We start from the raw sequence: 25585 nt of genomic DNA, 5'->3' as shown, positions 1-25585 counted from the left end.
GCCTCGGGTTCCTGGCTAAGACCCCCGCAGCCTAAGCTCAAGCCGGGCGGACTCCGGGCGCCCGCACGTGCTGCGGATTCCCCTCCGCTTACCCCGACCCATCCACCTCCTGCAGACTCCCTTTGCCCACCTCCTCTTTCGCTCCTACAGCAGAGGATTCTACGCAAGCCATCGTCGACCGGTCTACAGAATGGGCCAAACTTCTCACAGCTGGGGTCACGTGACCCTCAACCTTCTCTGCTTCGGGTTTTTTTTTTTAACTAATTCCGGCTTTGGGAAGCTTCCCAAAGACGGGTGGGCACTAGTTAGAGCTGAGACATTTTACGAAACTTCCGATCCCAGTAACTGAAAGAAAAAAAAGGAAAGCGGTAGAAGGAGGGAAAGTGGGAAGGTGAGGTAAGAGATACATGGGCGCTATGTTTAAGATCTCCCAACTCGTGGAAAGCAGGAGAGCTCTCGCTTGCTTCTAAGAACTACAAAACATTGGGGGAAGGCACAGAAAAAGCTCTCGCGAACTCTGAGAGCCTTTAAGGAAGAGGCCGACTAGAAGATCCCGCGATGTTATAACTAAACGAACGGGATTTAGCCAGGCAGAAGTAACGGTAGGGATAAGAGGGTTGTTATTGGTGGGGGCAGAGAAGGAAGGCGCGCGACTTACGTACTGACGTAAAGTCGTAGTTGATATATTACGGCCGTGGCCAAGCTGTGTACTTCTCCTCTGAGGTGTGGGTGTTCTAAAACGGTACATTTGCCCTGGGAAACTCCCGAGTTCTCGGTTCCCTTCAGGCATGAGTCATGTGGCGGTGGAAAATACGCCCGGGCTGGATCAGCAGGTAAGTGGAAATATGCATCCCTAGGCGGTTTGCGTGAACCTGTTTCCTGGTTTAACGTGTCTTGTGGCGTAGTACTAACTAGCCATCTTTATTTCCTTTATTTTGATATCTGATTTGTTACGGGTGGGATTGTAGACGTACGGGAAAGAAACTAACAAACCCCCTAGAGGTGTGGTAGCGAACAAGATGAGGCGGTAACAGTACGATCGGTGGTAGCCGTTACTCGAGCCGAGATATTGTATCCCGGCCACGCACAATGGCGGCTTTTGTGTGTGCTGGCGCTTTCGCAAATACGCGCATGTGCGAGCACCGGCTGACTAGCGATCAGAGGGAGGTCCGCGTAAGGGGGCCATGTTTTTATCTGAGTGGTTTGATTTTCACTGGGTGATACTGATTCTGGCTCAAAGGTCCGGTTGGTATGTAACGGGAGAGCTGGTTGTAGCCACGGAATTGGCGGGGGGGGGGGGGGAGCGCAGGGAGAGATGGAGGGAGCAGGACGGAAGGAGAGGCTTTCTTTCAGGGTAATGGCGGCGGTCTCTTTTGTTCGGGCTGCAGGGCAGTGCTGCGGAGTGTTGCACCCTAAGAGAAAGCCCAGGCCTACGAGCCTTGGTCCGGCAACCTTTACAAAGGTCGACGAAACAATTGTTTATTTGGGGGAGTCCTGTCGCCAGAGTGTCGCAGCCCAGTGCTGCGGATGGTGAGGTCGTGTTTCTGGAGTGGAAAGTTTTGTGACGCAGAAGAGCCGGAGAGGGATACTGGGGAAGGGAGGGAGGAATGGCCGCCGTGGGCTTCCCTTGACCGGTGTTTGGAAGTAATGGAAGTTGGACGTCTGCGCGTAAACACTTGGGAGGTTGATAGATCTGGAACTGTCCTTTAATTTAGAGAGTCACTGAATAAATAGCCATTTTAGTCCAGCATTGTGGATTTTTTCTTTGTGGTATTATGTGTTTTACATATTCATAGATTAGTAATTTTGACTTTGGATTGCATCCGGAGAAAAATACTCAGAAGGTGGTTTGGTAGGGCGGATAAACTTACTTTGTTGCGCCTATTTCAATCTAGGTCAAAAAGGCTTGTCCTCTTTAATAAGGAGACTACCTTTTACTTGGAGGTGTTACCAGTGCGAGTGATCTTTGAGAGGTAACAGGTCCGTTTTCCATGGCAGGGGAAATGTTCGTTTTATTACTGCGGTATACCTCCCAGAGAAACTTAAAAGAATCGTTCGTACTCTGAAGTGAACAGTTTGCCTGTCTTCTGTCTTCCACGTTTAACAGAGGGAAATAAATTAGGACATAAACTTTTCACACAAAAAATAGCTGAGGATCTCCTGAATTCTGAAACAAACCTTACTAACAATTGATTCTAAATTTCAATGTTTCGTGTAATATATTTCAGAGATTTGGTGGTTTATCTCTTTAAGGTATCTTCATCTAACAATACGGTTATATTAACTCTTGCAGTCTCCTGAGCCTTGATAATGTAAAGGAGCACAAATTGAAAATTTGAAAACAAGCATAAGCAATCTCATTCGTAACATTTGCTGTGTAAGAGAATTTATTTAAATTTTTGATGAACTGTGGTTTCTGAGTCATTAAAATTTAATAGTAACCATATTAGGCCTGGAAAAGTGGTAATTTAATATCTTTATTGATGGTGCATGTAATTGGTAATATCTTGGACTTCTAGTGTTTGCACATGTTACTGTATAACTTTTTTTTTGCATACACAGCAGCCCACTTTGCTGTGGTGGTTTGTTCTTTTAAAATTTTATTTCGGTTTGAAATAGAATAGAAATAAAATAGAAATAGAATAGAAATTTTATTTCGGTTTGAAAGTAGTTCTGGGTTAATTATTAACAAAACGTGATAAAGTAAAATCTTTTCTCCGTGTTGAAATCTGTCAGTGAGGGCACAAGTAGTAATTGAGATTAAGGAAAGTCTTTAAAAAGCTTTAGATGTTTGTATGTTACTTAGTACCTTTATAACCAAGAACTTTGAGTTTGTCTTCTTTCTAAAATGGAGAAGTAAATAGAGCTTTCAGTGTAGCCAGCATTAAATGGAGTGGTAAAAAGTGGCACAGTACTCACCACCTGGTAGTTGGTGGTGGTGGTGTTGCTTAGGAATTTATCCAAATTAAAAACACTTGGCACAGTCTTTAGGGATAAAGAAACTAATGCATTTTCAAATTGTCCTAACATTTTCCAGGTAGAATGTTTAGGTTTGAAGTGATATCAGTAGTATGAAGTGGGAAACCAGTGGTTTTGGGGGAAAAATGGTTACTAACAAATTAGTTTGGTGATCAAAGAGCATTTTGCTATGGAAGATTGTTACAGGGAAAACCTGTTTGGGATGAATGTGTTTGAAACTTCTTTAATTGCTTATACTATTGGAGTCTGTGTATTGCCTTGTAGACTTTAAAACCATGTGAGGCAGACAGGGCAGCTAGCTAGTAAATGCTACAGGGTAGGACAGGAGTTTAGAACTGATTTGTCTTTTGCAGTGCTATCTGTGCTTGATTCCCCCCCCTTTATTGTTTGTCATCATGTGAGGTGTCAATATCTTTCTTCTAGTTTGCTGGTCTAGACCTGAACTCCTCTGATAATCAGAGTGGAGGAGGAAGTACAGCGAGCAGTAAGTAAAAAAAAAAATTCTTTTACAAGAATTAATAGAGCTTAATAGTCATTGTACTTAACAGTTTTAAAGTAAAAATTTTTTTTACCAAATATATATATAAATATTTTAGTATTTTAACATTTGTATAATAAGAGACCGATTGGTTCTTTTTGAGTGGAAAAACTGTGATCATTTGAAGGAAAGGCAATGTCAGTCACATTTTTATTTTTTTTGCTTTTCCAGATTTTGTGAGAGAGCGCTTTGAGCACAGGTCAGGTGGGAGGGGCAGAGGGAGAAGCAGACCTCCCAGTGAGAGGGAGCCCTCTCAGGACTCAGTCTCAGGACCCCTCTCAAGGCTCAGTCTCAGGACCCTGAGATCATGACCTGAGCTAAAGGCAGGACCCTTAATCATCTGAACCACCCAGGCACCCATAGTCACATTTTTAGATATGTCCAGTATCGATTCTGGTTAAGCATGAAGGAGGTGGGGTTATTCATCCCTCTTGTGAACTGACCAGAACTGTGTTAACCTGATAAGGGCCCCTGTACATTTACGTGTTGTAGCTACTACAACTGTCTCATGATGAACCTGAGACTTCAGAGTAGAATTAGGCTCTACTGTTTCTTGGGTTATAGTTAGAATTTAAAATTCTGCCATATAAAATTGAATAGAAGCTTAGTTTTTGAAAGAATAGTGTTTTTTGATACTTGTTAGAGGTTAATATTTGAACGGAAGGGTTGACCCTCTATTTGGCAGCAGATCTCTGCTTGAACCCATGTTTCCAAGAAAGCAGTGGGTACACTCTGAAGAGCTTTTAAGTATGGTTAATACATTCTAATTCTTGTTTGCTACTATGTGCATATTATAAGGAGTTAATTATTTTATTAAAAAGAATTTAATTATACTAATGGTTTGGGATACTTACTTCAATCCAAAAGTTAGACATTTAGTTAAAATTATGATATTAACACTTCCTTCTACTATGTAGGTTAAATGCTTTTTTATCTTTTTTTTTTTTTTTTTTTTTAATTTAACAGAGACACAGTGGGGGAGGGAGAAGCAGGCTTCCCTCTGATCAGGGAGCCCAATGTAGGGCTCAATCCCAGGACCCTGGGATCATGACCTGAGCCGAAGGCAGACGCCTAACGACTGAGGCACCCAGGCGCCCTGGTTAAATGCTTTTATTTCATAGTCACAGGCTGGCTGTTCACTTAATTTAGGAGATCTATATTTTTTTTTAAGATTATTTATTTATTAGAGAGAGAACACTCACAAGCAGGGGAAGCAGGAGAGGGAGAAGCAGACTCCTCACTGAGCGGGGAGCCCGACATGGGGACTCGATCCCAGGACCCTGAGATCATGACGTGAGCTAAAGGCAGACACTTAACCAACTGAGCCACCCAGGCGCCCCTTAATTTAGGAAATCTTTTTTTTTTTTTTAAGATTTTATTTATTTGTTTGACAGAAGAGACACAGCAAGAGATGGAACACAAGCAGGGGGAGTGGGAGAGGGAGAAGCAGGCTTCCCGTGGAGCCAGGAGCCCGATGCGGGGCTCGATCCCATGACCCTGAGATCATGAACTGAGCTGAAGGCAGACGCTTAATGACTGAGTCACCCAGGCACCCCTAATTTAGGAAATCTTAATACTATCAATTCTTTCCTGGAATCCTTCAGCTTTCATCTGTATGAAAACCACATTCTATGGCTTTATTTTGCCACAGTAGAAACAAAGGTAACTGATACTGGTTAGTTGATTTAGTGCCTATTTTTTTCTTAGTTGGCAGTTTTGTTGTAGCAATGGTCGTATTTGTTGAGAGTTGCAATTAATATAACATTTTGAAATAGCACAGTCTTTTTTTAATGAACTTTGTGCCCATGTGAGGCTTGAAATCAAGTCTCTCAGAGGAAGAGTCATGTGCTCCACTGACTAAGCCGCTAGGCACCACTGAAATGTGTTTGAATTGAGAGTTTTTATTACAGTCTGTTTCCAGATTTGCCAAACTCACACTGTCCACCCCTCCTTTTCTTTCTCTTTTTTTGATGTAGCATAAAATTTGTATTATTTAAGCACTTACCCATTTTTAGATTTTCTTTTAACACTTGTAAAATAATTTTTTTAAAAAAGATTTTATTTGACAGCTAGAGAGAGGGAGCACAAGCAGGGGGAGTGGAAGAGAGAGACACAGGCTTCCCCCAGGGCAGGGAGCCCGATGTGGGGTCGATCCCAGCCCCCTGGGATCATAACCTGAGCCGAAGGCAGACGCTTAACAGCTGAGCCACCCAGGTGCCTCTCCAATTGTAAAATAATTTAGAGAATAGAAGGTTTTAAAGTTTGTTTTCTAGGATCAGTGTTCTTGTTTTGTTTTGTTTTTTAAGATTTTATTTATTTGAGAGAGAGAAGCAGACTCCCCCGCCAAGCCGACCGAGCAACGCAGGCACCCCTAGATCAATGTTTTAATAGATATTCTTCTAAACTGCTGTGTCTTGGAGGATAGGATAGGTTTTTTTTAAATTTATGTTTCTCTTCTAGAAGGGCGCTATATACCTCCTCACTTAAGGAACAGAGAAGCCTCTAAAGGTAGGTGACTGGCAACTTTATGTCCAACTTTTCTGTTTTAAGAAGCTAGGGAAAATGAGGTAACTTTACGAAGTGTATTGTTCACATTTCTTCTGTTTTAACTCTGTAACTTTCGAAAAGTTCATCTGGTTTGTATGATGGATATTTATTTCTTTTGACCAATTTTGAGCCTAGAGTTTCATTACTGTAGTGCTGTGTTTTTTTTATAAATACAACATGATTTCAGTTTGAAAGCCACCTGGGGGAGGGAGCTGTTATGTAAAACTGACTGGAGGGCAGTAAAATCCTCAAATTCTACAACAGTGGACAGTAGTTATTGCTGAATATTTAACAATTGAAGGATTGCAAGCATAGGCATGCTCAGAGGGTTGGAGAGATTGTCTGATTTGTTTTTTGTAGAACTTTTCATGTTGAATGCTTTGTATGAAATGTTACTAAAATACTTTATGACTTTTAGTATTAAGTTTTTAATGTAGAGTAGTAGATGATTAAGGTAGTGTTGGATGATGGTATGAGTGTCAGATACTCACCATCGCAGTGATCTGAAATTTTCAAGAGAAAGAAAAGGTCAGGAAAAGCCAAGAAGAAAGAAGATGGTGAATAAATGAGGTGGGTATTTTGGGGCAGGGGGAATAAACTGTAGCTTGTGTACTGAATGTGTACCTTCATGCATAGTCTGTAGTTTATATGTTTGTATAATACCAAAAGATCACATTTAGCTAATGATAGAATTCTTTTTTCAAACTGCGAATTTATTTTTATTTATTTTTATTTTTTTTAAAGATTTTATTTATTAGAGAGAGAGCATGAGAGGGGGTTGGGTCAGAGGGAGAAGCGGGAGCCCGAGGTGGGACTCAATCCCAGGACTCCAGGATCATGACCTGAGCCGAAGGCAGTTCCTCAACCAACTGAGCCACCCAGGTGCCCTGCGAATTTATTTTTAAAAGATTTTCTTTTTGGGGCACCTGGGTGGCTCAGTTGTTAAGCGTCTGCCTTCAGCTCAGGTCATGGTCCCAGGGTCCTGGGATCGAGTCCCGCTTCGGGCTCCCTGCTCCACGAGAAGCCTGCTTTTCCCTCTGCCACTCTCCCTACTTGTGTTCCCTCTCTCGCTGTGTCTCTCTGTCAAATAAATAAAATCTTTAAAAAAAATTTTTTTTCTTTTTAAGTAAACTCTGCACCCAATATAACCTGGAGATCAAGAGCTGCATGCTCTACCGACTGAGCCACCCACACACCCCCAGATTTTCTTTTATAATGGGTATTCCTCAGAATGTATGTGACTAGAATTGCAAGGGAAGTATAAGTGCTTCAAAGGGAGTGACTGTATGGAAATTAAGGAATGGAAGAGTAAAGGCCATGGTTGAGGGAAAGTAGTCATTAGTTTGTGAAATGCAAAAAAATTAAAGTGTCTCTAACTGGTTGAGTTCTCTCTAGTGGGTTTACTCTGGTCACCGTCCTTTTATCTGTCTGTAGCTGTGCCCATAAAGGTATGTTCATGTGGAATTTAGGCAACAATGGCAGTTTCTTTTTTCCCTGGTATATTTGATTCTCCTTGAGCTTGACAACATATTGTTGAACTCTTAGGATGTGACAATAGTATACGTAAGTATAAAGGACAACAATGGCTACACCAACTGTTTGCATTGTTAGCACTGAAACAGAAAGGAGCTTTGGCAGTACCTCAGTGTGAAATAACTAACTTAATAACAACAAATATATAACTTTGGAGACATTCGATAGAGTGGTTAGAGAAATTTTTTTACATATAAAGTTGGTTAAAATGACTTAGTAGTGGGTTGTTAATTTTCTAAATTTAGAGTTCTTATGGGAGAACCTAATTGCATAATGTGTCTACTGCTTGCATACCTAAATGTTAAGGAATCATTTTAAAGATCCTTGATTGTTTTTTAATACAGGTTCTTTTGTACCTGGGTACTTTTGAGAGTATCTTAAAACCATAGGAGAACAAAGAAGCTCTGTATTGACTATTTCTATTTACTGAATTTCTTTTAAATGTTGTTAGACTAAGTCAGATTGTTTATGTATTAAAGATAATTCAGCTGGTTTGTTATATTTATAGCTGTTAAGTTGCTACCAAGTTGCTTTCTCCCAAGTTCTTTTAAATAAGTCTCTTGTTAATCATACCACTTACTACACAGAGCCCATATAAGCATAAATCAGTGACTGCAATTTGGAGCTTCATCTTCATGAATTTTCAAGTTCTCTGTCCTCAGGCATTTGACATATTTCTTCTTCTTGGTAATTAACCTCTTCTCTAGGTAACTGATTCTACCCTGAGGTAACCTTTTGAATTTAAAAATTTGTGTTTTATATGCTGTATGGTGCATACCTTAAATTTATCTACTTCAGCAACAACTGTCATTCCTGAGATTTATTTTTAGAATGGGGCATAACTAAAAGGCTAAACTTAGAGCTTCCCTTACTACTGCCTTTGAGGTTAAAACTTTGGAAGAGGCACTTGGGATCCCTCTGAGAGCAGTTATACCTTTAAAAGGGCAATTTGCCACAATCTTATTAAAATAATTTTATTGGAATAGATTCCTGTTTTACTCCTTTTAATATGTAGTGAACATTGACATGGGAAAGAAGTGCTTGTGAAACCAATTCTCTAAATCTTGGTTCTCTTCTCCAATATTTGATAAAAGAAATTCCATTGACCCTTGGTTCCGGAAGGATAAAAGGGAAGCTATATCAGAGCTTATTTGGAAATACAGGAATCCTGTAAAAGTATTGTCAAATTTTTTTTTTTTAACTCTTTTTGAAAGGCTTCTATGATAAAGACAGTTCAGGGTGGAGTTGTAGTAAAGATAAGGATGTCTACAGCAGTTTTGGATCCCGAGATTCAAGAGGAAAGCCCAGTTACTTCAGCGATCGTGGAAGTGGACCAAGAGGAAGGTAAATTATTAGCTTGGAAATGTGTTTACAGTAGCAATTTAGGAATCAACTTAGTTTGATGTTATCTCTTTGTACTTCTTGATTTTTTTTTTTAAAGATTTTGTTTATTTGAGAGAGTGCACACAAGCAGGGGGAGTGGCAGAGGGAGAGGGAGAAGCAGGCTCCCTGAGATCATGACCTGACCCAAAATAGTCAGCCACGCAGATGTCCCTGGGTTATCAGCTTTAAAATGAAAATACGAAGTACATACTGGATAGAAATGTTACAAAACTTGATTCTTAGCATTACGAGACCTGATGAAGCTGTATAATTTTATATAAGATAAAAATGGATGTGGATTTTTTTTTAAAGATTTTTTTTTATTTATTTATTCATGAGAGACCGGGGGGGGGTGGGCAGAGGGAGAAGCAGGCTCCCAAGGAGCAGGGAGCCTGATGCGGGACTCGATCCCAGGATCCTGGGATCATGACCTGAGCCGAAGGCAGACGCTTAACCATCTGAGCCACCCAGGCGCCCGGATGTGGATTTTTTTTAAAAATTGGAGATGTATAGGGCCTCATAAATGAGATAGCCAATGTTGAATTGTTGAAGTCTTTGAAAGGTACTTAATGACGAAACAATTCAACTAGTACACAAGTACATATCTAGTGATATATATCAATTGTTCATGCTGTTTAGGTTTGATGATCGTGGACGGAGTGACTATGATGGTATTGGCAGTCGTGGTGACAGGACTAGCTTTGGCAAATTTGAACGCAGTGGACACAGTCGTTGGTGTGACAAATCAGATGAAGATGATTGGTCAAAACCACTGCCACCAAGTGAACGTTTGGAGCAGTAAGTTTTTGAAATACATGGTGATCGATATGAAACTTATTACTTAGTATAATGTATGTAATCATTTGATTTTAGGGAACTCTTTTCTGGAGGAAACACTGGAATAAACTTTGAGAAATATGATGATATACCAGTAGAGGCAACTGGAAATAACTGTCCTCCACATATTGAAAGTGTAAGTTGTTTTTGTTTGACTTTTTAGCAGTTCTTTGTTAACCATTTAAAAACTTCATTGGGTTATAAAAAAGACTAAGATTTTATGTCACCATTATGGATAAATCTGAAATAGAAAATGTCAGACATACAAAGAATCCAAAAGTACAGGGCACCTGGGTGGCTCATTCATTAAGCATCTGCCTTCAGCTGAGGTCATGGACCCAGGGTCCTGGAATTGAGTCCCTGTTCCGTGGGAAGCTTGCTTCTCCGTCTCCCACTCCGCTTGCTTATATTTCCTCTCTCGCTGTGTCATTGTCAAATAATAAATAAATCTTAAAAAAAATCCAAAAGTACTCTATTGTATGTGAGACATTGGAGTCTATTTTGTTTTTTGTTTTCTTTTTTAAGGTTTTATTTATTTATTTGAGAGAGAGAGAGCATGAGGGGAGGGAGGGTCATAGGGAGAGGCAGACTCCTTGTTGAGCAGGGAGCCCAATGCGGGACTCAATCCTGGGATTCTAGGATCATGACCTGAGCTGAAGTCAATCGCCCAAGCAGCTGAGCCGCCCAGGCGCCCTGGAGTTTATTTTCTTAAAAATACCTAAAATTTTTTAAGGTACTTTTAACCTAAAATTATAGCAAATGTAATCACAACCAAAAGGGGATATTTGGGGTTGCTGTTATTGTCATAGTAGTACACACAGAAATTTTAACAGCTAAGGCATTTCTAGTTGTATGTGTTTTGACTTGCTTTTATTTCCTTGACAGTTCAGTGATGTTGAAATGGGAGAAATTATCATGGGGAACATTGAGCTTACTCGTTACACTCGTCCAACTCCGGTGCAGAAACATGCCATTCCTATTATCAAAGAGAAAAGAGACTTGATGGCTTGTGCCCAAACGGGTAAGCTGATTGGATGAAGAATTAAAGTTAGTATCTCAACTGGTCTACCTCTAGAAATAGTACTTTTTACAGGGATGCTTGAGTCCTGTATTTAGCCTGATTTTGAGTTAGGTAAAGTTCAGTTAGATAGGTAAAGTTTAGTTCTTTTTTTTTCCCCCCTTGTACCGTGGTATCCTTTGGATGAAACTAGTGTTTCTATCAGGACATCTTGGGGAAGTCTGTAGCAAATTGTCAGCCTGATACTATTGCAACAGGGAAAATTGTGAATGCAATGCCCGGGGAGCATTAGCTACATAATTGGAATAGGATATAATCACTCAGGGAAGAACCTCTGATTCATAAAAATGTGGGTGGGGAAAAGGGAATTGTGCCTCCTCCCTCTGGTATTTTGGGAATTGGGCAGAGTTGGTTCAGTTTTTTTGTTTTAAGATTTATCTGACAGAGACACAGCGAGAGAGGGAACACAAGCAGGGGGAGTGGGAGAGGGAGAAGAAGCAGGCTTCCCATGGAGCAGGGAGCCCGATGTGGGGCTCGATGCTAGGACCCTGGGATCATGACCTGAGCTGAAGGCAGAGGCTTAATGACTGAGCCACCTAGGCGCCCCAGGGTTGGTTCAGTTCTGTATGAGAATTTAGCACTGGTAAAAAGACAATAGAACTTTTCATCTCCATATAAAATTTTCCTATTTATAGAGAAAGGAAACTTCAAGTCATTTATAATACATTTTTTCTTTAAGGATTTTTCATCTTTTAGGTTTAATCAGGATTTCATCTTCAGGCTAAATCTGGGATCTGTTTTTTAAAGTTTTATTGAAACAGTTAAAACCAAGGCTTTTATTCTGCAAAGGAAAACATACCACTGGACAAAGCCCTTTACTGTTAAACTTTAGAAACTGTGTTAATACATTCCTACAGTATTATAGGATATAAAGTTGATGCCATGGAAGAGACAAAATGGTTGAGTTTTCATGTGAATTAAAATGTAAAGAGTAGAAGGTTGCATTGTTTAAAATGGATTACAGGAGTCACTTGGCATTCTTGCTTTTGCTGTATGAATATACCATATTTTCCAAAAAATTGGGCATAAGGTAAAATTCTCTTTCAGTAAAAGGGAGATTCCACACATTTATTTTTTTAACAGGATCTGGAAAAACTGCAGCATTTCTGTTGCCCATCTTAAGTCAGATTTATACAGATGGTCCAGGCGAGGCTTTGAAGGCTGTGAAGGTAAAATTGATTTCCTTATAAAATAAGTTGTTAGCATAGAAAAAGCTTTATAAATATTGTTAGTTGGGATCTTTCTTTCTAAACAATGCTAAATGTGTTTTATTTCAATTCCTTTTTCTTTTTTTATTATTTATTTACTTTTAATTGTTTTTTTAAAGATACTGTTATTTGAAAGAGAGCATGAGCAGACAGGAGGAGGAGAGGCAGAGGGAGAAGCAGACACCATGCTGAGCCTGAGCCGACTGAGCCACCCAGGCATCCTGGATATAATCCTTAATTATAAAGGGAATTTTGCTGTGATTAGTTGTTTTAAAAAAAGTGTGGGGTCTTTGAGTTTAATTTCTAGATTGTTCTTATTTCTGGGCGTCTGGGTGGCTCAGTGGTTAAGCGTCTGCCTTCAGCTCAGGTCACAATCCCAGGGTCCTGGGATTGAGTCCCATGTTGGGCTCCCTGCTCAGCGGGAAGCCTGCTTCTCCCTCTCCTGCTCTCTCTCTCTCTGTCAAATAAATAAAATCTTTAAAAAAATTTGTTCTCATTTCTTAGGAAAATGGAAGATATGGGCGCCGTAAACAATACCCTATCTCCTTAGTTTTAGCCCCAACAAGAGAATTGGCTGTACAGATATATGAGGAAGCCAGAAAAGTAAGTATGCATTTTACTGATTATTGCCACCTTCACTGATTCTAATGATGTTTTTATGAACATCTAATAAACTCTTTGTAGTTTTCATACCGGTCTAGAGTTCGTCCTTGTGTGGTTTATGGTGGTGCTGATATTGGTCAGCAGATTCGAGACTTAGAACGTGGATGTCACTTGTTAGTTGCCACTCCAGGACGTCTAGTGGATATGATGGAAAGAGGAAAGATTGGATTAGATTTCTGCAAGTAAGTGTTAATTTTTATATATATATAAGGTAAAAGTGTTTATTTTCACTTTTTTATTTAAATTCTAGTTAGCATACACTGCAGTGTTGGTTTCAGGAGTAGAACTTTTTTTATATTAATGGTCATTTTGTAGTAATTTAGTAAGATTGTCTTCAGATTAAAAAGGAATTTTAATAATTTGGGCACCTGGGTGGCTCAGTCATTAAGCATCTGCCTTTGGCTCAGGTCATGATCCCAGGGTCCTGGGATCAAGCCCCCTGCTCAGCGGGAAGCCTGTCTTCCCTCTCCCTCTGCCGCTGCTTGTGTTCCTGCTCTCACTATCTTGATGTCTGTCAAATAAAAAAATAAAACCTTAAAATAGAAAGGAATTTTAATAATTTACTTTCGTAATTTTTGGAAAATCATAGTTAACCCGGTGTCAAATAATTAATGTGATTTATGTGTTTCACATGTTATATTACGAGGCTAGCATGTTAGAATGAATTAGACCATATTCAGTGGTCAGTTTCTTATCAAATTCTAAAGTGAGTATTTTTCATAATAGATACTTAGTGTTGGATGAAGCAGATAGGATGCTGGATATGGGGTTTGAACCTCAGATACGACGTATAGTTGAACAAGATACCATGCCACCAAAGGGTATTCGCCACACTATGATGTTCAGTGCTACTTTTCCTAAGGAAATCCAGGTATGGTTTAATATTTTTTAGAGCATTTGTAAATAAGCATTTTCAGATAATTTAAGAAATCAGAGACTAAGTAGAGTTTTTTTCCCTTTTTTAGATGCTTGCTCGTGATTTCTTGGATGAATATATCTTTCTGGCTGTAGGCAGAGTTGGCTCCACCTCTGAGAATATCACACAAAAAGTAGTTTGGGTGGAAGAAGCAGACAAACGGTCATTTCTTCTTGACCTCTTAAATGCAACAGGTAACTTTAATAATAGTGTAGTGAGAATCTACCTGATTCTCTTTAGCTCCTACCCTTCTTTTGCCCATGCCTAAATGATTAAAGTTTATTTTAATTATTTCTGTGTGTTTGCTTACTGAGTGCAAAAAGAACTAAGATGCTGACTTGTTAGTAAACAAAACCTTATGTGTAATTTTTCAGGGAAGGATTCACTGACTTTAGTGTTTGTGGAGACCAAAAAGGGTGCTGATTCTCTGGAGGATTTCTTATACCATGAAGGATATGCTTGTACCAGTATCCATGGTGACCGATCACAGAGAGATAGAGAGGAGGCTCTTCACCAGTTCCGCTCGGGAAAAAGCCCTATTTTAGTGGCTACAGCTGTGTGTATATTTTTATTTTTGAGTTAAGCATGTTTGAATATTGCTTTTTTTTTTTTAACAGAAGTTATTTTTCAGGTGGCAGCAAGAGGACTAGACATTTCAAATGTGAAACATGTTATCAATTTTGATTTGCCAAGCGATATTGAGGAATATGTACATCGGATTGGCCGTACAGGACGTGTAGGAAACCTTGGTAAAGTGTTTAGTTGATGATAGTTTGTCACAGGATCTTAAATTTTAGAAATTATTTTCAAGGGAAAGCTGACATCTTACATCAGATAATTAAAAATTATTGTTTAAATCTAATTTGGTTACATCACAAATTACAACTTTTTTTTTTGTTCTACTTACTGTTGTGCATAAGAAGGAAGACCATACTGTTTTATGAAAACCTCAGTTTTATGTACTTTTTTGGATTCTTGTAGGCCTTGCCACCTCGTTTTTCAATGAAAGAAACATAAATATCACGAAGGATTTGTTGGATCTGCTCGTTGAAGCTAAACAAGAAGTGCCATCTTGGTTAGAAAATATGGCTTATGAACACCACTACAAGGGTAGCAGTCGTGGACGTTCTAAGAGGTACAGCTAGTTTTGAGTCTTATTTATTGTTATTATTTGCATTGGGCAGGAAGTTGTGTCCAGGATTAAGTAAAACACTGCCACTACATAACATACTTTTGACAAGGGATAGTAAGTAAAAACGGCATCAAGGAGGGGTGCCTGGGTGGCTCAATAGGTTAAGTATCTGCTTTGGGCTCAGGTCATGATCCCAGGGTCCTGGGATCGAGCCCCGCATCAGGCTCCCTGCTTAGCAGGGAACCTGCTTCTCCCTCTCCCTCTGCCTGCCCCTCTACTTGTGCTCTCTGTCAAATAAAGAAATAAAAAATCTTAAATAAAAAAAGAAATGGTGACAAGGAAAAAATTAAAATTTAAGGAGTTAAGTGTCAGCCCTTAACTGCTCAGGACTTGAGAAACACTATTGCAAGAACTGACCATAATAGCAGTTGAGTTGAAAAATCAGAAATTGAGGATTGGGAAGTTAGTACATGGGAATTGTCAGTTAAACTGAATTGCAAATACAAAGTACCCATAATGTTTTTCCTTTTAATAGTAGATTCAGTGGAGGATTTGGTGCCAGAGACTATCGACAAAGTAGTGGTTCCAGCAGTTCTAGCTTTAGTAGCGGTCGTGCAAGCAGCAGCCGTAGTGGTGGAGGTGGTCACAGCAGCAGCAGAGGATTTGGTGGAGGAGGTAATTAATGTTAACTTTTCCCGCTTTTTGTCTTTGGTGAATGCTTCTTATTTTTTCTTAAAGCATAATTTGAGAAATTTCCAAAGAATACAAAATCCAATACTGTGAATTTTTTGAATTAGATTTCCATCAAAGAAAGAAGGAAAGAAACTTAAGTGGCTGAACTAATTTCTGTTTTCAAATATTTCTTGATAGGTGGCTATGGAGGCTTCTACAATAGTGATGGATATGGAGGAAATTACAACTCCCAGGGGGTTGACTGGTGGGGCAATTGAATCTGCTTTGCAACAAAGTCATCCTTACAAACAAGCTAATATGGAAACCACATGTAACTTAGCCAGACTATATTTTATAGCTTTAAGACCTTGCAGTACATTACCAGCTGTGATTCTCCTGAAAATTTAAGGGAGCTTCAAAGTCACAAGAAGAAAGGAACGATCAACAGCCTTATTCAGAAGTTGAAGACGTAATTGCTGTAGTTTGGATTAACTCCCCTCCTGATTTCTCACCCCAAACTGCATTTATAATTTTGTGACTGAGGATCATTTGTTTGTTAATGTACTGTGACTTTAACATTAGACAGCTTATTATTTTGATGTCCTGTTGGCTCAATAATGCTCAAGATACCAATTTGTTTTGAAAAAATAAATTTCCTGAACTTGGGCTAAAATCAAACCTTGGCACACAGGTGTGATACAACTTAACAGGAATCATCAATACATCTGTAGTTATTAAGATGGGAAGAAATCTTAGGCATTAGTTTGCATTAGACCTTACTGGTACTTACAGACTGGGGAGAACATCCTAAGGCAGAATTAGTTTCAAAGGTGGCAGACTGTACTAAGCTAAAGTTCCGACTTGCTCACTCTATCCTGGATAGGCACTTAGAATCTTGTAGTTTTTAAATAAGCCATTCCAGTCAAGATGAGGTGGCATGTATGAATACATTCACATTTTTCAAAGCATTCTTCAAAGTTAATGCAAATAAATAACAGCAGTTCCTCTTTTAATGTTTAGGTTATTAATTTTAACCTAAGTAAATGTGGGCATACTGTTACAGGAAAAGTTTTAAAGGTTTGACAACAAAAATGTTTGAGGGAGATTTACTAGATTTTTTAATGCCTGCCGTAAATAAACTTGAAATGGTAGGTTAGCTGACCATAGCAGTGACCAGTCTTTATAGGCCTGCTTGGATTTTGGTCTTCCATGCATGCTAGTGTTGATGTTTTTTGGTCAAGAGGATATGAGCAGGAGGGATTATGCAGCAGGCTTTACTTTAATGTAGATTCACATTACTCTCTTTAAGCTGCGTTGAAATGTTAAAATGGCTTACACTTGTAGACTTTGTAGATCAGACAACAACAATGAACTGAAATCCTTGAGAACACACAGGTTGGAAATGTGTACTAAACTGCATAAGATGTTATTTCTATATACTGCAGTTTTAGTCTATTTTAGTTGCATAGGTTTCCATTATATTTATAGTCTCTTTATGATAAATTTGGCCAAAGATAATTATCCACCACTAAAAATGCCTCTTCTACTTGAATTCTGTGATTTTTGTGGCCAGAATGTATAATCTTTAAAAACTAATCTCTGTGATGGAATAAGCAGGCAAAAATTTTCTTAAAGTGCAATAGATTTTCAGGAATATTGTGCCTTGTTCTAAAAACCATTAAGTAGGTGCACTTGACAGTATTGAGGTCATTTGTTACGGTGCTATTTCAATTAGTATAGGTTTAGATTCTTGTACATTTTGCCCATAACTTTTTACAAAGTACTTATTTTATTGCACATTCAGAGAATTTTATATATATGTCTTGTGTGCGTGTCCTTAAACTTCCAATCTTATTTTGTCTCTTGGAGATTGTTGAACGCAGCTTGTTAAGAAATAGATTCTAAAATTTTATTTGGGACCATGGAATGATAGGTGAGAAGAAAACTATTTGCACACGACAGATTTTTAGATACTTTTTGCTGCTAGTTTGTGTAGTATTTATTAAACATTTTTGACAAATATTTATTTTTGTAAGCCTAAAAGTGAATTCTTTGAAAGTTTAAAGAAACTTGACCAAAAGACAGTACAGAAACACTGGCACCTGAATGTTGAATGTCACCATATGTGAAATAATATATTTCGGGGTAGTGTGAGCTTTTAATGTTAAGTTCTATTAAACAATTGAGTCAAATTAAGCAGACCTGGCACTGGTGATGTAGCTAGCTGTAACTTTCTGACAAAATTTAAGACAAAATTGGCAACTTGAAATTAAAACATGCCAAGGTTTTGATACACTTGTCTTAAAAGTATTAATGAAACACTTCTGAACACTGATAATGAAGTGTCCACATTCTCAAAGGTTCTGTGAGTTTTGTTTTAGTTATGTTTTTGTTTGGCTTGGTTTTCAGTGACTGTCTGGCATATTTACAATCCTCAAACATGTGGTTATCTTTGTGTATTGCCATAATTCGTGACTTTTATATTCAGTTTTATCAGTTCACAATATTACCAGTAAGAATGGATTTAAAGTTGCTGAACGTAGACATTGACCCTCAAGTCACTGTAAGTTAGTAATTGCATATTGTATTAGTTTTAGATGCTAGCAGTGCATGTGCTGTTTATTCTGATTTTACGAAAATAAAAAGTTGAACACAATCTTTTTGCTGTCATTTGTGCCTTAATCATGAGATGTAGAAATGAAATTGTACTGTCAGCCTGGAGAATGATAATAGAAACAGCATAGCTTCCCAGTCTCCAACTTCGGTCACACACTGAGGCAGGCAGCCACTACCAGTTAACTGATGTAAGAACCAAACCAGCTTAACATGTTAGTATTACAATAGATATTAAGAAATTGGCTTTTTTAAGGGAATCAATCTCAAATTTTTGTTCCCTTTGAAACTAATCTCCCATCACTGAAGGGTAAGCACTACCCTGATTTCTAACAGTGTAGATTGGCTTTTGTCCTATAATTTCAGTAAATGAAATCATAGCTTACATTATTTTAAGATTTTATCTACTTGAGCTAGAGTGAGAGAGCACAAGAAGGGGTACAGCAGTACAGGGAGAGGGAGAAGCCGACTTGTCATTAATTATGGTACTTGGTTAGTTTTTTACTTGTGGCAGAGAGATGGAAAGATGACCAAGAAAACTGCATCAGTACCTTGTTCTTGCACTTAGTCATTGTGTTTTCCTGGAACATAATGTTCCCTTTCCATGTGACCAGGCAGGAAACAAATGGGATAAGGGAAACAAGTCTTTTTTTTTTTTTTTTTTAAGATTTTATTTATTTGAAAATGAGAAAGCGAGAATAGGAACACAAGCAGGGGGAGTGGGAGAGGGAGAAGCAGGCTTCCTGCTGAGCAGGGAGCCCGATGTGGGGCTCGATCCCAGGACCCTGGGACCATGTCCTGAGCCAAAGGCAGACACTTAACCATCTGAGCCACCCAGGTGCCCCAGGGAAACAAGTCCTGTAGAGCCAACTCTCCCATTATGAACACCTTTCAATGTGTCTTGGAGTCCAAAGCTTTTCAGTATCAGGTGCTGGGATGTCAATGCAGGCTAGAAACTGCTCCCAAGTTTGCTTGCCAGGCCACTACGCAGTTAAACTGGATGGTTCATGTTTGTTTCTTCTGACGTGGGCCCTTCTGAGACTGCAAAGAAATGAGGCTAATGCTGCAGTGAGTTTTTTGTGGGCACACACCTGAGACAACTCCTGACCTTTCATGGTGTTTAGTTCAGTAGGGCAAATTCATGGAATGTCTTAGGTTTCGATTTTTTTTCTTGCCTAATATGTATACCTCAGTCAGCCGTAGGCTGACCTATTCATTGTTTTAAACTCCTGTGAGGTTTCTAGGCTACTTAAGGAATTCTGTCATCAACAAGACCCCCATCTGTACTGAAGCTTTCTAGTCAGTCACTAGCTGGAAGTAAACTGAAGTTGTGTCTTTTTAGAAAGCAAGGGTCAGAAGTTAAGATGGGTTTTTATTAACTGAGATCTGGAAAAGATGACAGACATGCCTAGGGACACCTGGATGGCTGTTGGTTAAGCATCTGCCTTCGGCTCGAGTCATGATCCCAGGGTCCTGGGATCGAGCCCTGTGTTGAGTTCCCCCACATCCCCCTGCTTGTGTTCCCTCTCTCACTGTCTCTCTCTCAAAATCTTTTTAAAAAAAAAGTTTTTTTCATCTAGTGATAACTGCCCTTGGTCCAGTTGAACACCACAGTCATTACAGGCTTAAGAGAGAGCTAATAGATATGCTACAGTGTAGGAGATACCAGTGTTTGCAAATACAGACATTGGCTCCAAGGTTATCTAAGAAAACAGAGTAAGAATCTCCTTGCCATACAATTTTTGACCCCTCTTGAAAAACTAAGAAGTCTACTTCTTAACCCTATCCAAGATCCTAAGCTTAAATCCAATGGCATGCCCCCACTGATGACCAATTTTTACTACTGCCTGTTTTGGCTTACTTAGAGTCTACCCTATATCCTTATTTCCCACAGTAGCCTAAACATTGGAAATAGATAGAAACATTGCAAAGGAGGTGCTATGTTATTGCAGACACTATAGTTTTATCTAATAACATGCTATGGAAAGATGGGTAAACATTGAGGAAACCTTTCCATCTTAATAAAAGGTACTGCCTAAAAGATCACTTAATAAAGCCACCATTTCCATGCACAAACCCATTCCTTTCATGCACATCTCCTACCCTTCAATCTTGCCTGTTTTATCCAGGTTCTAACCTGTTAAGCACTGACAATTTCCTAGACATGATCCTAAAATGACCAATCATCAGGGTCCTGCTTTCATAGAAATCTGTGAGTTTCATCTTCAGGATGCCAACGATTCTACTCAGGCTTGTTCAGGTTGGACCTCAAGTGAGGCTGCTCTTGCTACCTTTGAGAAGAAACACATTACTCAGAGAAAAAGTATTTAAGAAATAATTTGCCATGTTCCTTTATTCTCCCTGGCCTGTTCTTTTGTTTGCTTTTGTTTTTAATATTTTATTATTTGACAGAGATAGAAAACACAAGTAGGCAGAGAGGCAGGCAGAGTGAGGGGAGAAGCAGAGTCCCTGCTGAGGAAGGAGCCTGACACGGGACTTAATCCCAGGACCCTGGGACCACGACCTGAGCCAAAGGCAGCTCTTTAACCGACTGAGCCACCCAGGCACCCCATCCGTGGCCTGTTACCCATAGCATTCTGACTAGAAATAGACTTCATACAATTCCTCAACAAAGTTCAATGTATTCTCTATTTTGTGATTTGATCCTAGGATCTTAAAAAAATATTTAAGACAATACTGAAATTTGTGACTTAATTGTCTCTGACAAAGGGTTAGACTCCTTAAAATTAGGCCTCCCCACAATATCAAAATATGGTTAATAACAGTATTTGTAATATACCATAAATTGAAATCTTTAAGAATCATAGTAATTCTTGGGAAAATAGCAGAAAATAAAGTTCCTCCATAAGTAACTATTATTTGAGAGCATGTATTCTGGTGCACATTTGCAAAAAAATTTTTAACATATTCTGTGTTTAAGATTTTTAAGTATATTGACATTAGATACCTTAAAAAGATAACATTACACATATTAGTAACCTGTACCTAAGAACTTGATATATTTAAAATTAATAAAGAAGGCTGGGGCACCTGGGTGGCTCAGTTGTTAAGCGTCTGCCTTTGGCTCAGGTTAAGATCCCAGGGTCCTGGGATCGAGCCCCTTGTCGGGCTCCCTGCTCAGCAGGAAGCCTGCTTCTCCCTCTCCCACTCCCCCTGCTTGTGTTCCCTCTCCCGCTGTGTCTCTCTCTCTGTCAATAAATAAAATCTCAAAAAAAAAAAGCCTTTTGTTTTTACCTAGTTTCAAAATCTCAATATTGTACTTTTAACTAGAAAAATCTTACTTTTCTTAGGATGGGAAAATGAACTTCTCAATAAATGTAGATACCTGTTTTTATTTTACGGATTTGCAAAAGTAACGGTCCTGAAAGCATACAAGTAGCTACTCCACCAATTTTTGCTTTTTATACTGCCTTGTGTCCTCTACTTTCCTAACTCAACCCACCTCTGATTGTGGTGGCTGTATGCTAGGAGGAAACCTTAAAAAGTAAGCAGAAGTAGCTTTTGCTGCCTACAGTGTTTCTTAATTATGACAGCAAATTGGACTGTGAGGCTGGTGGGAAGTTTCTACTCTGTAACCAGTTCTGCAATTCTCTGACAATTCAATTCAGTTTTTGTTGTTTTTTTTTTTTTAAGATTTTATTTATTTATCTGACAGAGAGATAGCACAAGTAGGCAGAGAGGCAGGCAGAGGGAGAGGGAGAAGCAGGCTCCCCGCTGAGCAGGGAGCCGGATGCGGGGCTCGATCCCAGGACCCTGGGATTATGACCTGAGCCAAAGGCAGCCGCTTAACCAACTGAGCCACCCAGGCGTCCTCAATTCAGTTTTGACACTAACTTCTAGAGTTAGCACTGATCCTACAGCCTAAGAGCTCAGTTCCACAAGACTGCCAAGACTCCCACTTTAAAGATTTTATTTATTTAAGAGAGAGAGAGAAAGCATGAGAGGTGAGAGGTTCAGAGGGAGAAGCAGGCTTCCTGCCGAGCAGGAAGCCCGATGTGGGGCTTGATCCCAGGACCCTGGGACCATGACGTGAGCCAAAGGCAGACGCCTAACGACTGAGCCACCCAGCACCCAAGACTCCCACTTTATATGCCAGTTGAAAATGAGGAGTCCTCGCTACCCACATTTCTGCCTAATTACAAATTTGGGTGTTCTCACAACCTCCACCCCCACCACATGTTTGATAGTTTGCTAGAACTAACTCAGGGGGGCGCCTGGGTGGCTCAGTTGGTTAAGCGACTGCCTTTGGCTCAGGTCATGATCCTGGAGTCCCGGAATCGAGTCCCACGTCAGGCTCCCTGCTCAGCAAGGAGCCTGCTTCTCCCTCTGACCCTCCCCCCTCTCATGTACTCGCTCTCTCTCATTCTTGCTCTCTCAAATAAATAAATAAATCTTTAAAAAAAAAAAAAGAACTAACTCAGGGAAGCATTTCCTATTACCAGTTATAACAAAGTTTATAACTCAGGAACATCAAATGGAAGAGATGCACAGAGCAAGTATAGAGAAGGAAGGATAGCAAACATCTTACATGCCCTCTTGGTTTCCTCCAGGCACCTTGATATATTCACCCAGCAGGAAGCTCCCTGAATATCTTGTTCAAGAGTTTTTATAACTCAGTTTCCTGCCTCTCTGCATTTTTCAGAGGTAGGAGGCATGGGTTTTGTTGGAAGTACCTACCCTCATAGTGGGGGCCTGGCTGGCTTAGTTGATGTAGCATGAAACTCTTGATCTCTAGGTTATGGATTTGAGCCTCATGTTTGGTGTAGAGATTACTTAAAAGTAACATCTTTAGAATGTGCCTACCCTCATACAGTGTTTGCTAATAAAAGAAACTTCTGTGTGCCTGGGTGGCTCAGATGGTTAAACGTCTGCCTTCAGCTCAAGTCATGATCCCAGGGTCCTGGGATTGAGCGCCGCATCGGGATCCCTGCTCCTTGGGAGACTGCTTCTCCCTCTGCCTCTCTCTCTCTCATGAATAAATAGATAAAATCTTAAAAAAAAAAAAAAAAACTTCTATCATTCAGGAAATTCCAAGGATTTTGGTAGCTCTTTATCATTCTTAGTGTGCTTAATTGACAGTTGTTTGAGATATTTAGCACTAGCAATTTGGCAATATCTCAGCTGAAAAATGCACGAACTTTGAAGTATTCTACATCAAGGAATTCAATAATTCCATAGTTATATTTATACAAGTGAGTAAAGGTAAGGGTAAAATAATATGTCCCAATTGCCATGGGAACAAGAATTTTAAGAAGGCCTGCTGCCCTATGGTGATGTGATGGGAGGAATATCATGTTCATTTTTGTATCTTTAGTAGCTGGCAGCCCAGTATTTGACATCAAATAGGTGTCTGCAAAATATATTTTCACTAAATGACAGTACAAATGACCACCTTATTATCTGGGTCTTCCTTAAATGCCAGCCAGTATTTATTTCTCAAATTCAGAAAGCCAAATTGTCTATCTAGAGGTGAAGATATATTTTCTGTCCTGATCTCTTTTTGGCATCTGATTGATTTATATTATCTATTTTTTTAATGTCTTTTATGTCTGCTGAACTTTGAGTAGTGGTTATGTCAGACACATGGGATTGAGGAGTGGAGTGGGTTTTGGGGAGAATAGTTGGTGTGAACTACTCTTTGTGGAAGGAAATAGTTCTTGGTATATAAGACCATGAAAGGAATGAATTTGAGAAAGAGCAAGGAAAATCAGTTGCCCTTCCCAATTCTTCTCTGTAACCCTCCTCCCACTAGAGGTTGAAAAAGCCAAATAACTGCATTTATAATCTCTTTTACAGCTAGTTATAGACAAAGCAACCTAGCTCTAGCACAGGGAAAAGTTTGCTTGGGCAACTCTAAAAGACCATGTTATTACACCCTTGTGAGACCTGAACAGAGAGCCAGTTAGTATGTGCCTAGACTCCTGAACTTTGAAATATTTTGAGATTATTCTGGTGATAGACGTGGCCAGATACCTGCAGAGCAAGTGGCCATGGTGGATGAATATAAAACTCAACCATAAGAAAACAACCAACCCAATTTAAAAATGAGGCAAAGACCTTGACACCCCTCTAAAGAAGATACACAGATGGCACATAAGCATATGCAAAGATGTGCCACATCATGTGTCATCATGGATATGCAAATTAAAACAACAGTGAGTGAGATACCATGAAACACCTATTAGAATGGCCAAGATCTGGCACAAATGCTGGCAAGGATGTAGAAAACAAATTCTCATCCATTGCTGGTAGGAAAAGAAAATATTACATCAGCTTTGGAAAACAGTTCTGTGGTTTCACACAAACTAAACATACACTTACCATATGATCCAGCAATTGTGCTCCTTGATATTTACCCAAAGGAGTTCAATATTTATGTCTGCACAAAAGACTGCACACAAATGTTTATAGTAGTTTTACTAATAATTGCTAAAAATTAGGAGAAACCAAGATGTCTCTCAGTGGGTGTACAGATAAATAAATGGATATATTCAGACAATGGAATATTATGAAGCACTAAAAAAAGAATGAGCTATGAGGCAATGAAGGAATTTTTTTTTTTTAGAGATTTTATTTATTTATTTGACAGAGACACAGCGAGAGAGGGAACGCAAGTAGGGAGAGTGGGAGAGGGAGAAGCAGGCTTCCCGTGGAGTAGGAAACCCAATGCGGGGCTCAATCCCAGGACCCTGGGATCATGACCTGAGCTGAAGGCAGATGCTTAACGATTGAGCCACCCAGCACCCCAAAGGAGTATTTTTTTCTTTTATTATTTTTTCTAAAGGTTATTTATTTGAGAGAGAGAGCACGAGATGAGGGAGGTCAGAGGAAGAATCAGGCTCCCCTCTGAGCAGGGAGTCCAGTTCAGGACTCAGTCCTGGGACTCTGGGATCATGACTGGAGCTGAAAACAACCGCTTAACTAACTGAGCCACCCAGGTGCCCAGATTTTTTTTTTTTAAGTAATATCTATTCCTAACATGAGGCTTTAACTTAAAACCCTGAGATCAAGTGTCACATGCTCTACTGACTGAGCCAGCCAGTCACCTTGATAGAGTTTTAAATGCATATTATATATTCAAAAAAAAAAAAAAAGGCAACCTGTAAAGCTCTGTGCTATATGATGCCAAATATGTGATATTCTGGAAAAGATAAAACTATGGAGACATTAAAAAGATAAGTGTTGCCAGGGGTTGGAGAGAGGACAGGGTGAATAGGTGGTATACAAAGGGCAGGTATCAAATGTGATCCTTGTCATTGGCCTCAGCTTAATGCCTGGAAATAATTTTCTGGTATAGCTCACATAAAATAAACATAGGCAGAGAATTGAGTTGAGATAAAACTAAGAGTTGGGAGAAACCAGAGTTGTTAGACTTTTAAAGGAAGAAAAAAAAAGTATATAGAGAGCTAAAAGGAGATTGAACTCCAAAGATCTGCAGAGAGTTCTTTCTACTAAGCAACGAAGT

General features: G+C 39.4%; 1 protein-coding gene across 2 annotated transcripts; it reads left to right on the top strand.

Annotated features, from left to right (window-relative positions):
• Positions 1-2: 2 nt before the first annotated feature.
• On the top strand, positions 3-18142 carry LOC118356611 (ATP-dependent RNA helicase DDX3X-like). Of its 2 annotated transcripts, none has more exons than XM_035725876.1 (17): positions 3-833; positions 3403-3463; positions 5978-6025; positions 8812-8941; positions 9620-9778; positions 9854-9953; positions 10703-10838; positions 11979-12064; positions 12608-12706; positions 12788-12948; positions 13493-13637; positions 13732-13876; positions 14057-14238; positions 14314-14431; positions 14664-14817; positions 15353-15489; positions 15685-18142. In XM_035725876.1, exons 1-17 carry the CDS (start codon positions 789-791, stop codon positions 15762-15764), a joined length of 1986 nt encoding a protein of 661 aa, XP_035581769.1. In that variant the 5' UTR covers positions 3-788; the 3' UTR covers positions 15765-18142. The 2 variants fall into 2 exon arrangements, with proteins under 2 accessions (XP_035581769.1, XP_035581768.1); XM_035725875.1 differs by having other exon boundaries at positions 5-833; positions 15350-15489.
• The last annotated feature ends 7443 nt before the right edge of the window (positions 18143-25585 follow it).

The sequence above is a fragment of the Zalophus californianus genome, chromosome Y, assembly GCF_009762305.2.
Source record: "Zalophus californianus isolate mZalCal1 chromosome Y, mZalCal1.pri.v2, whole genome shotgun sequence".
NCBI classification, from domain to species: Eukaryota; Metazoa; Chordata; class Mammalia; order Carnivora; family Otariidae; genus Zalophus; species Zalophus californianus.
Note: the sequence above shows the minus strand (reverse complement) of the source record. Positions and strands in the feature narration are given on the sequence as shown.